Source organism: Podarcis gaigeae (genome assembly GCF_964106915.1).
Source record: "Podarcis gaigeae genome assembly, chromosome: 13".
Lineage (NCBI taxonomy): Eukaryota > Metazoa > Chordata > Lepidosauria > Squamata > Lacertidae > Podarcis > Podarcis gaigeae.
In genome coordinates this window covers 37688285-37702069 of record NC_139689.1, presented here as the reverse complement: position 1 = coordinate 37702069, position 13785 = coordinate 37688285, and the positions used below count along the sequence as shown (strand labels likewise).

At 44.0% G+C, this 13785-nt stretch overlaps 1 protein-coding gene across 1 annotated transcript in view; it reads left to right on the top strand.

The window, feature by feature from the left end:
* LASP1 (LIM and SH3 protein 1) overlaps nucleotides 1-13785 on the top strand; it is a 50980-nt gene that overhangs the window by 28337 nt on the left and 8858 nt on the right. The window contains exon 4 of the mRNA XM_083709883.1: nucleotides 9081-9188. Within this exon, the coding sequence (XP_083566009.1) occupies nucleotides 9081-9188 (108 nt within the window). The remainder of the gene's footprint in view (nucleotides 1-9080; nucleotides 9189-13785) is intronic.

Here is a 13785-nt window from a genome sequence, read left to right as displayed (position 1 = left end):
CCAGAGCGAATTAAGTTCTTAACCTGAGGTACCACTGTAAATGCTCTGGTTTTCGAGCATTTTTCGGAAGCCAAACGTCCGACGCAGCTTCCACTTGAGTGCAGGAAGCTCTTGCAACCAATTTGTAGCCATGCCTCGGTTGTCGAGCATTTCGGAAGCCGAACGGGCTTCCAGAATGGTTTGACAAGCGAGGTTTGACTGTACAGTCGTACCTTGGATCCTGAATGCCTTGGTACTCAGATGTTTTGGCTCCCAAATGCCGCAAACCTGGAAGTGGGTGTTGCGGTTTGCGAACATTCTTTGGAACCCGAACATCCAGCAGGGCTTCCGCGGCTTCCAATTGGCTGCAGGAGTTTCCTGCAGCTAATCAGAAGCTGCACTTTGGTTTCCAAACATTTTAGAAGCCAAGCGGACTTCCGGAATGGATTCCATTCAACTTCCAAGGTACAACTGTACTAAAGAAAGCTCCCTGTTAGATGGCAACTGTGTGTATCTGTGTAATGTATGATCCCCACAGTCAGGACCAACAGGACATAGGTGACTTCCCACAGCAATCATGATATTTTCTGGGGACAGTGGAGTAATCAAACACATATGACTTTTGCTCTTAAGTTGTGTTATGCCACATCCCCATGGCAGCCATTTTGTGACCAGTGTCCACAGCACTGCCTCAAAATTCAGAACATATCTACTGCTTCAAAAAGGACGGCAGACCCTTTATTAGGCTAAATTAAATAAATAGGGTTCCACAATGGCTTAGGTAGGTTGTTTTTCTTCAGCTGCTTAATCTCTCCCTTGTCATTTTCAATCCCTGACTGGATTTCTTCCCCCAAAATCACTGTTTTTCTTATCTTAACCTTGATCTCAAAGTCATCTGAAAGAGGGTCACACAGTGCCATGTTTAGCAGACATTCTACCTAAATGCTATTGATTGTGGATTGCAATCAGGAGGTCTTTCAGCAGTTTGTGTGTGTTTTAATGCTGAAGTTCTTGAGGTGTTACTTTTTGTGCAGCTGTACTTTTTGGAATGGTCTTGCTCTGGGTTCCTCTAGTCAGAAATCCTCTTTGCTGAGGCCACATTTTTGTACTGAGGCAGGTAATCTGACTTCTAAGGTGGGAATGTTGTTGTTTCTTATACCACTTACTTGCTAAAATGGTTTCTAAGCAGTTATAAAAATATATCAGCACACAATCAAAATATGCAATAAAACCATTTTATTAAAGCATTGAAAACATTCATAATAAGCCCACACAGAGATATAAATAAGACTGTTTCTTTCAATCCACTTGTGGAGAGAACTCGGAGGTAACTGAAAAGGAAAATGAGTAACGACAAAGAGTTGAGAAGATGGGACTGAAAACATCATTGTAAACAGGAAAGCAGCAGAAATATGGATGATTGGACTCCTGACGATCGCGAAGCATGGGTACCCCACAAAAAAAAATTAATTTGGAAAACATTTGGACTTTATGATGTGTATTGATACAATTTGGACTAATTGGTATGATATGTTTAATTTGGTAAATGGAAACTTAATATAATTTTTTTTTTAAAGAAAACATTCATAATAAAATGCACAATAAAACCTGTTAAAATAGCAATTAAAATAACTAGATCAGGGTGTTCAGGTCAGAAGATCAGGGGAATGCACTTTAGAAGACAAGCCTGTGTAGTTTTTTGCAAGGCAGCTTGTGAGAGGGAGGCCATCAAGGAATGGTTCTTTTTCTCCTCTTCATGCCATGTGAGAGACGAGGAGGCTGCCAGCTTGATTGCATGTTGCCAGTTAACTGCTCTCTGAATTTGTAGTCTCATCTAGATGGGAGTGCTGTGTTTCTCTAGGAAGTCTGATGTGCCCCCTTTCTGTTTTAATCTGCCACCTGGAGAGGCTAGGTTTTGATTTCATCATCTGTACCCAATTGTAGTGGCTTCAGGGAATGAAGGATGCACAGCTAAGTGCCAAGATGTTCTCTTAGAGGAGAGCTTTGTATAGCTTAACAAAGTGACCCAGAAGTTTCTGTCCCGGATGCCCAGAGCCCAAGGCCTAGTGAGGAGTGACTCAGTACTTGAATCTGCTGTGTGGTGCCTGTTCTTAGTGTTGCAATCTCTTATCTAAAAGCAACTAAACTATTAGAAAATTCATGGGAAGTTTTACATTTCCCCCCCTTTTGGACAGCAGTGTGAAGGTTGTTAAAACATTTCAGCAGAGCACATAGCAATGGATTGAAAAGGATCACTCATACTCTTCTTCCCCACTCCCCCCAACACGTATATCTTCTCTAACTGTAGTAGAACTCACTGTTTTTGTTTTTTATTTCTTCTACAAAATACAATGTTATCGAATAGAATCTGGGGACAATATACTTAGTCCATATACAATTATAGATCACTGTTTAACAAATATAAAATAAAACCAAAATTAACAAACCACAGGTATGTGAATGTGTGGAAGGTAGCAAATTATAGTGACTATTAAGTCTATGTTATAAATCAGTGATGGCCAAACTTGGCCCTCCAGCTGTTTTGGGACCACAACTCCCATCATCCCTAGCTAACAAGACCAGTGGTCAGGGATGATGGTTGTAGTTGCTATTTCTAAACATTCACATACATGTGGCTGCACTGTTCTTACATTTTTAGTTTTATATTACTGTTCCTCAGTACATGGCCTTTCACACATTAGGCCTTCTGAGCCTTTTATTCCTTTTCATTTTCTGTGTTCCATATATTTTGCTGCTTGTAGTAGTAGTAAAACCCTGTCTCCTTCACATTATTTTCTTCTAATGGTGTTATGTGTGAGCATATTGGGGAACACAAAACCACTATGAGTTGGAGTGGACACAGGGGAGGTGGTAGCCCTGAAGTGTTAGGTCAGGAGGTGGACTGAGCTGCCCCACAGGTGAAATAGCGTTGTGTTGTAAGTTTGCTGGCTGAGGCAGATAGCTCTAGGTTTGCTTTTTGTGTGAGAGGAATTCTAGAAACCCCTGGATGCAAAAGTGGCTTAGTTCTTGCCAGACGGTTTAGACTTTTTTGTCCACTTGTCCATCTGGTGGCTCCTACTAGACCTCCCCCAAGGGCATCTAGGGCAGAAATAACCACACTGAAGGCCCTCCCACATACCTCTCTGAGTTCTGTGTACTGTATTTTTTGTCCCATAGGACGCTCCGTCCCATAGGACGCGCCAAGCTTTTTTGGGGGGGAAATTTCCTTTATTTCCCCCCAAAACCAGGTCGGGGAAACCGAACCAGGTCGAGGAACAGCGGGATGGCGGCGCTGCGCCTCCCTGCTGTCCCCCGAGCTTGTGGGGCTGGCCGATGTGTGCCCAGCGCTCGGGGCGCTCTGCTTCAGCGCGCCCCGCCCGCCGGGCGGCAGGTTCCTATCTGCAGCGTGGGGAGCCCTGCGGGGAACTCCTGCAGGGCTCCCCACGCTGCGGATGTCTGCCCGGCGCGAGGGGCGCTCTGCTTCAGGGCGCTCCTCGCGCCGGGCGGCAGGCTGCTACCCGCAGCGTGGGGAGCCCTGTGGGGAAGTCCCGCAGGGCTGCCTAGGCTGCGGATGTGTTCCCAAAGCGCCGGGCGCTCTGCTTTCAGCGCACCCGGTGCTCCAGGAAGCAGGCTGCTATTCGCAGCCTAGACCGCCCTGCCGGAACTTCCGCAGGGGTGCCTAGGCTGCGGATGTCTTCCTGAAACCTGGAGAGCGAGAGGGGTCGGTGCGCACCGACCCCTCTCGCTCTCCAAGCTTCAGCGAAAGCCTGCATTCACCCCATAGGACGCACCCAGATTTCCCCTTCATTTTTAGAGGGGGAAAAGTGTGTCCTATAGGGCGAAAAATACGGTATTTATTTTAAGTAGTCAAGAAGGCGTAGCTAGTTCCGATAGCTTGCCAGAAGCACACAATTACTTTCTGTGTGAGTAAACAAGTCCACCAGTTGGACTAATTTTAACGCCTTCAGCCCACATATGACCATGAAATAAGAGGGCTTATTTCCTGTGGCTTGGCTTTCTCATGTGTTGAAAATAGTACCTTGCGGGGAGTGGGGAATACTTTGAGGCAAAATAGTGCCTGGGACTTAAGAGTCCTTTCTGCTCAAATGTTGGATGGCTTATTTTAATCATACATGAAAGATGGTTGTCCAATCTTCCCCATGGCGGGTGTGAGGCAGCTTCATATAGTACCTGACCAGCTTTCTTCATACAGTAAAATTGCACGGGTTTGTTATTAGCATGTTTCCTTCAATGTCACCAAAAGTGAGGTCTTAACCATGAACTATTGGTACTTGTGAGTGAGCATAAGGTCCACTCCTTCATTTGGTACCCATCTCCACCATAGAGAGTGCCAGTTCCTCCCTGGAAGATGAGAACTTTGGGATAGAATTGCTTAATGGAGTACAATCCTTCTTGAGGGGTAAATGTTTCTGTAAAAATGAGAGTATGTGAAGTAGGGGATATTCTCTGTAAGAGAATTAAGGCAGTTTGCCTTTGTTCAGGTGGAGGCAGCCATTAATATATTTTGACTTTCCTAGTCTTTAGTACAGACTTTGGGTTTTTTTATGAAAAGATAAACCTGTATTGTGTTATTTAGAGCAGAAGAACAGAAAAGCAGAATGGCTTACTGCTTGTTAAACTCTTTTTTCCTTTTTGCATATTGTCAGTGTAGTATCGGAACAGCCCTGTCAGTTTACTCTGCGCGACTAAAAAACACACACAAATCTGTACCAGGGAAAGCTGGAGGCTACAACCAGTGATAGAAACTCAGCTACACAATTTAGGTGCCAAATGGCTCTTTAAACCAGGGTTACAGACACCAAAACGGAATGCCTAGTTGTCATTTTTGGGTCAAACAGCTGGAAGGTCCTATTTTTCAATACAGTGGTACCTCAGGTTAAGAACTTAATTCATTCTGGAGGTCCGTTCTTAACCTGAAACTGTTGTAAACCTGAGGTACCACTTTAGCTAATGGGGCCTCCCGCTGCCGTCGCGTGATTTTTGTTCTCATCCTGAAGCAAAGTTCTTAACCTGAGGTACTATTTCTGGGTTAGCGGAGTCTGTAACCTGAAGCGTCTGTAACCCGAGGTACCACTGTACAACTTTTTGCTTCCTGAAATTCAGTGTGATTGTGCAGATAAAATATAACGGATAGAATTCTACAGGATGTGTAACTACTGTGTGAAAACAGTCAAGGTCCATGGATCCCCAGGCATGCACTTCCAGATAGTGGAGACATCAGGTGCCATCCTGCTGCCCAGGCATCTTCACATCGTTGCAAGTGGCCAGGTGCAAAATGTGCCTGGCACCTGGTGAATTTCAAATGCTGGCTACAATCTTTGTGAACCTTGGAAACTTACACGTGTGTTCATTTTGCAGGGTTCATTCTGCTTGTTCTAGGGAAATATTCAGACCACCCAACTTAGTTTGATACTTCCCAAAATTTCAAGCATGTTATTTAATTAAGAGCTAGAAGCTTGATTTTCATATTTGTTTTTTAATGAAGGTTGAGATTGTCAAGATGGTGATTTGTGTCCAGTACCCAGTTATGAACTGGTGGAGACAATTGAAGATGGCCACTTATTCTGGAGCTGACGGGGGTTAATTTTAGAACTGTTCTGGGGCAAGGGGACTGTAGTCATGGCTTGATTAAACTTCCATAGCTCTTTAACTGGTGTGACTAACGGAGCGGAAAACGCATACTTTTTGATCTGGTGAATAGAATCACTTCTTTACTGAGACTGGTTGATGACTTCTGGTCCTCTCTTCTTCTGGCTGCCCCATTGTGTTCCTGCTTTCTTGTTGTCTTCCACCCTCACAGTCCTTTTTAGCAACTCATAATAGCCCAGCATTGAGCAGGACATGGGAAAAAGCTAACCAGTTTGCCTGACTCACTCATGTCTGGCCTTCCGTAAGCATCAGAACTGAGTTGATTCCAGCTGAGTGCCCATAAAAGGACAGAAAAAACTGAAAGCCTGCCTTGTCTGAGCACTTCCTCTGCATGTAGCACTCTGTTGCTTCACTCTCTGGTGTGCAAAAGAAATGTCTCCCTCTGCGCACAGTCTGCAAAACTTCAGCAGGGATCACACTTCTATGTTGAATTCTCAGTTATAATTGATACAGTAGCCCTTTTACAAGGCACATTTTAATCCTTTCTCTAATTCTCACAACTCTGGGAGATGTGATTTCTGATTTTACAGATAGAGTCAGGAACTCATTGTATTATTTGCCTTATGTCAGTGAGTTTGTGCCTGAGCTGCAATTTGATGACCAAGGTGCAAGGTCAAGATAAGGGGGAATTCTTTGCTTCCATCCCCGGCCCTTCATGGTGAAAATAGACCTTAATGGAATAAAATAGTGGGATGGAATTCTTAAGCAATACCTACCAATACATTCACGTAGTGGCAGAAGCGGATGGTGGGCTGACTGGCTACCAAGCCACTTCATACCACTTTGCAGTCCTCCTTCCTCCTCATTTTCAGATATATCACGACAGTGTATCACAATGTTTCGCTGGTGATACATCACAATGTTGAAAAGCAGATATTGCCCAGCCCTAGCAGGTGAGACTCAGGTCACCTTGCAGAAGAGAAGTTGGCAATTGTTTTACATCATACTGGAATGTTGAATTGTTATGCCTAGATAACTGTGTTCTGTGTTAACCCAGGCGAGGTTGAGCCCAAGTGGCAGCTGGAAGTCTTCTGATGTTTGGAAATAGTTATCTTGGTAACTTTGGATTAACATGGGTCAGTGTAGCAGTAAGCAACCCTGTAAGGTTTTTTCCCCCAAAAAGCTCAGCCACAGACAGAATTCAAAGGAGCCAAATTTCAGAATTCTGCAGAGCAACTGGCTACATAACTGAACATGGTAACTGATGTTTGCACTGTGCAAATATACTTGTAAGGCAGCATGCTCTACATATATTGGCTCCTTATGTGTATTGTCAAAACTTTGCATATTGTACCAACCTAAGGCATCATATTTTCATTTTGCCTACACCACATAGCCCGCCTTTGGGACCAATGTGGCAGCCATCACCTACAGAATTTTTAACACTTGGTACAATTGCAAACAAACAAGTGGGTTTTTTAGACTTCTTGCTCTGGCAAGTAGTTCTCCTGAAGCAGCTCTTACATTGCTACTAGGCTATGCACGACTCGGCACACCCCTGAGAATAATCCCTCATGGCTTGCTAAAATTGCAGTCATTTATGTCTCTGTGCCTGTTAACCCCACACTACTCTTCTGTATTGGCATGCTCTATTTATTTGAAGTTTCTCGACCATTTGAGATCTAGGAAGCTGCTTGCAGCTGTGGCTGTCTCTCCACAGCCTATGAGAACAAGGCTCCCTCTCTTCTTTTCCATTCTGGCTCCCATTGGGACTGCCAGTGAAGCTGTTTGCATCCACCAAGCAGATGATTTTAGGGTTTTTGTCCTTGCTTGGAGGACAGAGTTGAGTTATTGGGTAAAGAATTATATTATATTATATCTTTATTTTTGAGTTTCACGGAAAGTGTCATCAGGCAGAAGCATTCAAGAAAATCAAACTTAGGGGATGGACAAAACTGAGTCCATAAAATTCATTCTAATTATTTTGTAACTCTTGTCTGTTGTGGGGCCAACATGGCAGCCACTGTGGCACATGCATATATAACATTCTGGCCCGGTTAAGAAATATTTTAAGTGAAGAGAGTTTTAAAACTTCATTATCTTACATATATGTGGAGCAGTCTATCTGTAGTTTTAAAAGAGGATGGGACCAATTCATTGAGGAGAGGGCTATTAATGGTCACTAGCCACAATGGCTATGCTCTGCCACCATAGTTTGAGGCTGCAATGTTTCTGAATACCAGTTGCTGGAAACCACAGGAGGAGAGAATGCTCTTGTGCTCAAATCTTTCTTGTTGGTTTCACTCAGGCATCTGATTGGCCACTGTGAGAGCAGGATGCTGGTCTAGATGAGCCATTGGCCTGATCCAGCAGGCTCTTCTTACATGCTTCTGGTTTTCCCATAAAACCTGTTTCATATGATCATATGGTTCAAATTGAAACCTCCCAGCAATTTTTGATCAGCATTTGTGAGTTGCAAACGTTTTGAAAAGTGTTCTGTGTGAGCCCAGGGTATCAACAACTATTATTTCAAGCAAACCTAAAGGGGAGAAAACTTTCCAGATGTCTCCATACTGGAACTTGATCTGAGCCTCTGCACTCCTGTTGGGTAGCTTGAGATTAGAGTTCATGAAATGCTGTTTTTTTAGGGAGGTTTAAACCACGAAGAAGCTTGCTGGATAAAATACCCTCTGCATTTGCCTTTGCATGTCTATTTTTAGATAGCCGAAGCACATATTAGACAGTTTTTGGGGGCCTGATGTCCTGATAGCTGTAAATTTCTATCAATCTTGATGGCATTGGAAGATGATATAGAACACCATTGTACCAGATGTCTGTATTAGAGACTCACAGGATAGTTGAACTGTGATGCTGACATATTCGAGAAGCATAGAACAGAATTTGTTGTGCTCATATTGCCAAATCATTTGGAGGTGGGTGGTAAATGTATATCCACTTAATGACCTGAGCCTAGGTATGTTTAGACAGTGGGGGGGGGCAGTAGTCTACAAGTCTACAAATTCCAATGCCTTGCTGGACAACCTATTCTTTCCTTTGTCTATGTTGAGAGTCTCAGTTCTTTAAAGAGTGAAGATGGGGAATTCTTCCCACAGTTGTGTTGTGGTTCTGAGGTGCTCAGTGCACCTTGGGAGCAGTGCAGCTGTAGTGACAGTCATCCTTCCCTCTTCACATCCAAGCTTCCCTTCTGTTGTACTGCCTTTAGGAAGTTTTCTGAACACCTAAAGAATGCACTGTGAGATGGATTAACTCCATCATTCCTCCTGAGGTTGGATGACTCTATGCTATACTTTCAGAGACAAAACCCTGCAAGGTCTTGAAACCCTGAGTTTTGGCTGACTGTTAGGTTTTCTTGCCATGGAGGTGTCCCACTTGCTGCCCCTGCAAGTCAGGGATTGTATTTTTTAAAAGAAATTGCTAATAGTAGGAGAGTACTGTAATACATACATATGCTTCCTCATTCACATACACAGGTCCGCTACAAGGAGGAGTTCGAAAAGAATAAAGGGAAGGGCTTCAGTGTGGTGGCTGACACCCCGGAATTGCAGCGAATCAAGAAGACCCAGGATCAGATCAGTAACGTAAGCCACCCTGCATATTCTGTTTTCTCTGTGCATATTTTATACTGTTCAGCTTTGGTTTTCCCCTTGGCAGGTACTACTGCAGCACAGTTTCCGCTTTCAAAATCCCTGCTGCAAACCTCCCAAATTCTATAGTTGTTTTGAAACTGGGCAGTGTTGCAGAATTTTTCTTGCAGCCTTAGCCTTACTTGTTCTGTACAGCACAGAAGACAATACAGTTAAAGGTATTATCAAAAGTTTCAAATGCTGACAGTGAGTTTGTGTGTTACACAGAAGTGTCTTTTCTCTCTCTCTTTATTGCAAATAGTATAAAAATACTTGAGCTTTATCATGTTGGAATATAAAATAAAAACAGGAAGTATATACACTATTTCAACAATATTTCTTAAGACCATTCAGCATCTTAATTTATATTCTAGAAAAGCTTGGTGCTTTAGAAAATCTAGATTGTACCTATTTCTCAGAACTTAAAAAAAGAAGTCCACTTTATGCAAAAAGTCTTAATTGTTAACAGCATGTGTTGGTTTTTCCTAAGGAAAAATAAAATACCCACGCTGATGATCGCTCACTACATTGAATTTTTCTTTGAAACAAAGGAATAGGAAGTGGGTGGGTTTAAGCAGGAACTGTGGACTCAGGTTACTAAATGTCCAATGTTGCTGAAGAACTGGGTTACATAACTGTTTCCTCCCACATACAACTTAGTAAACAATTTCACCAAGGCATAGAAAGAAAATATCTGGCAAGAAATATAAACTAATTTTTGGATATTGACTACTTTATTTTCCTGCAGGCAGAGTAGAATTTGAACTTGTAGTATACAAATGATAGGAATCTTGGAGGCAGTCAGTTCTACCCATGAGAAGAAATGAAGTACTTTTTCTGAGTCAGGTACCATTCTCTGAATAGCCCTAAGTCTCCCAGACCTCTTTCCCTTGCATTTGCCTGTAAATTATTTACCAGCCTCCAGGGGTTTTTTTTGGCCAGGAGGGCTTGAAATGCCCCCCCCCCCCCCCGCTCCTGAGGGCTGAACCTTGCTGAACCAACTGCATAGCCTGGAACATTTTTACTGTTTGAGCTCTCACTTCTCCTCCCCTGTGCTATGAGTGATTTGCGAAATGAGGAAACAGTAGCAGAACTTGACCTGCTTCTCAGAAAAACACCGTCCATGAGACCTTGAACTAAACATCTTGTGACTGCATAGGATATAGTAATCAACCATATGTAGCTACAGAATCAGACTACAGGGATCCATGAATCCAAATTCTCCCATAAGCAAACTGAGTAGCTGTGGCTTAACCCTGCTGTATTGTGTCTCTAGCCAATGCAGGGGTGCCTTCTCGCGCTCAGAATTGTGGGTGCCTGTCACTGCAACGTAGCCGCCTGCTGCCTTTTCTCATTGACTTTGTGGGTACCTGGCCCCCACAGTTATATCATTGTGGGTGCCCAGGCACCCATGGCTCCCTGGAGTTGGCTCCTATGAGCCAGTTAAGGCACATTTCTCCCTCCCACTCTGAGACTGCCTACGTACTGTCATCTTTGGCTGTTTTCCCTCTTGACCTGTGTTCCACCCCCAGCTGCACACAGAGGGCTTCAGCAGTGCAGGCACTTGAGGATTTGAACCAGCTGCTAGCTTTCTTCCATTATGTATTCTTTCCATATGTGTTGGAAGGACATGGGCCCAGCCTTCCCAGCACCTGCTCTTGCTGGAAGCTGTGATGGAATGGGACAGAGACAGCCTGACGCCTTGTAGAGAGCCAGTTGGGAAGAGGTGACCAGCTTGATTTCCTCTTTCAGGAAAACAGCAAAAATAGTCTTATCTTCTTCCATGGATAATTTATATAGTTTTTAGTACATGGTGTGGTCTACAACTCCTACCACACAACAGTTTTGAGGTTGGTGGGAAATGTTAACCCTAACTACACAGAGCTTCCAAATGGGGTGGAAGAAAATGTTCCAATTTCTGAATGCACCAATTAACAATGTGACCAGGCACCTGTGACTCTTTATACAGTCAAACCTCGCTTGTCGAACCTAATCCATTCTGGAAGCCCGTTTGGCTTCCAAAATGTTCGACAACCAAGGTGTGTTTGGCTGCAAGAGCTTCCTGCACTCAAATGGAAGCTGCATCGGAGGTTTGGCTTCCAAAAAACGTTCGAAAACCGGAGCACTTACTTCCAGGTTTTCAGTGTTCGGGAGCCGAAAAGTTCCAAAATGGAGGCGTCTGGGATCCGAGGTTTGACTGTAGTAGTTACTTATTATTCTCAAAGCCCAATAAGAGGTTTTATTTCCATTTTACTAAGTGGGTAATGGTGGACAAAGCATGCAATTTTCTGAAGGCCACCCAGTAATTATTTTAAGATGGGAGTTGAACCCATGTTCCCCAGTACCAAGCTGTGAGACCAATTTTCACACTGATTTGGGTGGGTGAGACTGCACTAGGTGACTAAACCGATGGGAGCAGGGTCCTCCCTACAAGGAATTTACATACAGTAGGCGTAAAGAGTTCTGAAGATCAAAAACAAGGAAGTGACAAATGGCATAAAGCAAGCAAGGAGAATGTGAAATATCAAGACTTCCATGGTTAAAATTAGTGTGTGGTGATTTCTTCTGTTTAATCCTAGCTGCAAAATACTTTTTTTTTTAGGTCTGTTGACTAATCTGGCCTTAATAATTTGCTTTGGCCATCTGGCGTGAGCTGGCGCTCTGGGGGTTAATTCGGGGGGGGGGGGGGAGCCCTGCAGGATGAGTTTAATCCCACAGGAATTCCCTTCCCAGGCCCTCTGCTCCACAGTCTCTTTTGCCAGACACACTTTGAGCTTTTAAGTACAGTAATTGCCCTTTTCTGCTTTTTTCCTCTTCGGTTGCAGACTCAGTTCTGTCCCCTCTTGGCTGCAAACCTCCCAGGTTTGCAATTGGATGTGTGTCTTGGGAAAGGGCTTATCTGATGCCTATAGCAAAACCCAGTTTGGCGCGCACTCCTTAGAGAAACCCGTGGAAGCAACAAAACCACATGTGGGGCTGTCTCTGTAGATTCCAGCTTTTTTGCCTGGTTTGCATGATCCTTAAGAGAGCCAGATACCTTGGAAAGGCTTTTTCCATCCTGTTAGGAGGATTTTTTTGTTTTTTAAAAGGAGGCAGTGGGCCACTGCTATATAAAGAGAAGTTAAAGTATGGCTGTGTATATTCCTATAATGGCAGCAAAGATAATCTTTAATAAAATGTGAGTGGTGCCTGGCTAATACCTCTGAACCCCAAAAGGTGTGGAAAGTATATATCCACATGATGGGATGAGGTTTTGATCCTTATGCTCCCTAATCAAGCAGAGGGTGCTCACCCAAATAAAGGCTCAGATCTATCCCTGCACAAAATGTGCCCTTATTCCACCTCCTTTACTCTTACCGCTTCAGGTACCGTGTTGCTATGGAGGAAGATGAGGTATAACATGTAATGGTGGAAGAATACCTAGGGTTGTTAGAGTTGTGACCGCAGATATGATCACATGTAGGGAATTTGCAGCCAGACTTTGCCCTTGCTAAACACAACTGGAGATAGAGGACTGTTACCAATAGCAACCTTTCTTCGGCAGTGCAGGGTTTTCCCCAACGTTTATGATAGCTAGCTTCCTGTACGGCTGTGGGCATGCCGTAGACTGTAATGAGCATATCTTTAAACATACACAGAGAACCAAACCCTCATCAATGAGTATTGTGTTTTATGCGGGGCTGCTCTGAGGTTGCGTTGGCGTTTGCTTTAGCAGGCCTTGCCAGCAGACCAAAGAGGCCATTTCCCTCCAGCCATGCCCACATGTCAATCAGCTGACATCATTGAGTGATCATGCTGGGTGCTGCTTCAGCAGCATATTTCCTAAAGGGAAATATCCTTGCCCCCCCCCCATCAGCATTGACACCCACCTGTCAAAGTTTGCTTGCGGGTTGGGGGAGAGGGAGCGATCTGGTCCACCAGGCCACAAAAGTTCCCCATGTCTGAAGTAGAGGGTTGGTAGAGGGGTGCTTTGACCTTTAAACATTTATTGAAAACTCTGTTATTCAGACAGGCCTTTGAAACATTAGTTTCTTTTTCCCAACCAGTTTTTTTTAATGCTTTATCAATGTTACTGCAATTTTATATGCTGTGTACCACCTTGCTGCATTTTATACATATTTAAATAAAAACACTCACAAGGGCTTCTTCCCAGGTAGAAAACTCAAGTTCCTCACTGCTTTAGGGCCCAACTTTTCTCACTTTAGAAATTGGGGGCTGACCTTAATTATTGAAAAAGTTGTGATTTTATGTTGGACAGAGTGCCTCAGATTTTGGAGTGGGCAACACGTGCTCTGGTGTTGCCCCTTGCTTTGTCGGTAGGCTCTGGCAGGTTTGCCTGGTGGTGGTGGTGGTGGTAGCCATGCTGCAATTTACACTAGATGGCTGGGTTTACTGTATTGGCCCGAATATAAGCTGCACCAGCATATAAGCTGCACCCTTAAAATTCAAGGCTTATTTGCAGGTGCGGCCACCAAGCTGGTGCCCCCTGCCCCTGTTCAGGGTGGTAGTGCTGGGAGGCGGGCGCAGAGTGAGCTTGGAGTCGAGCACTGGC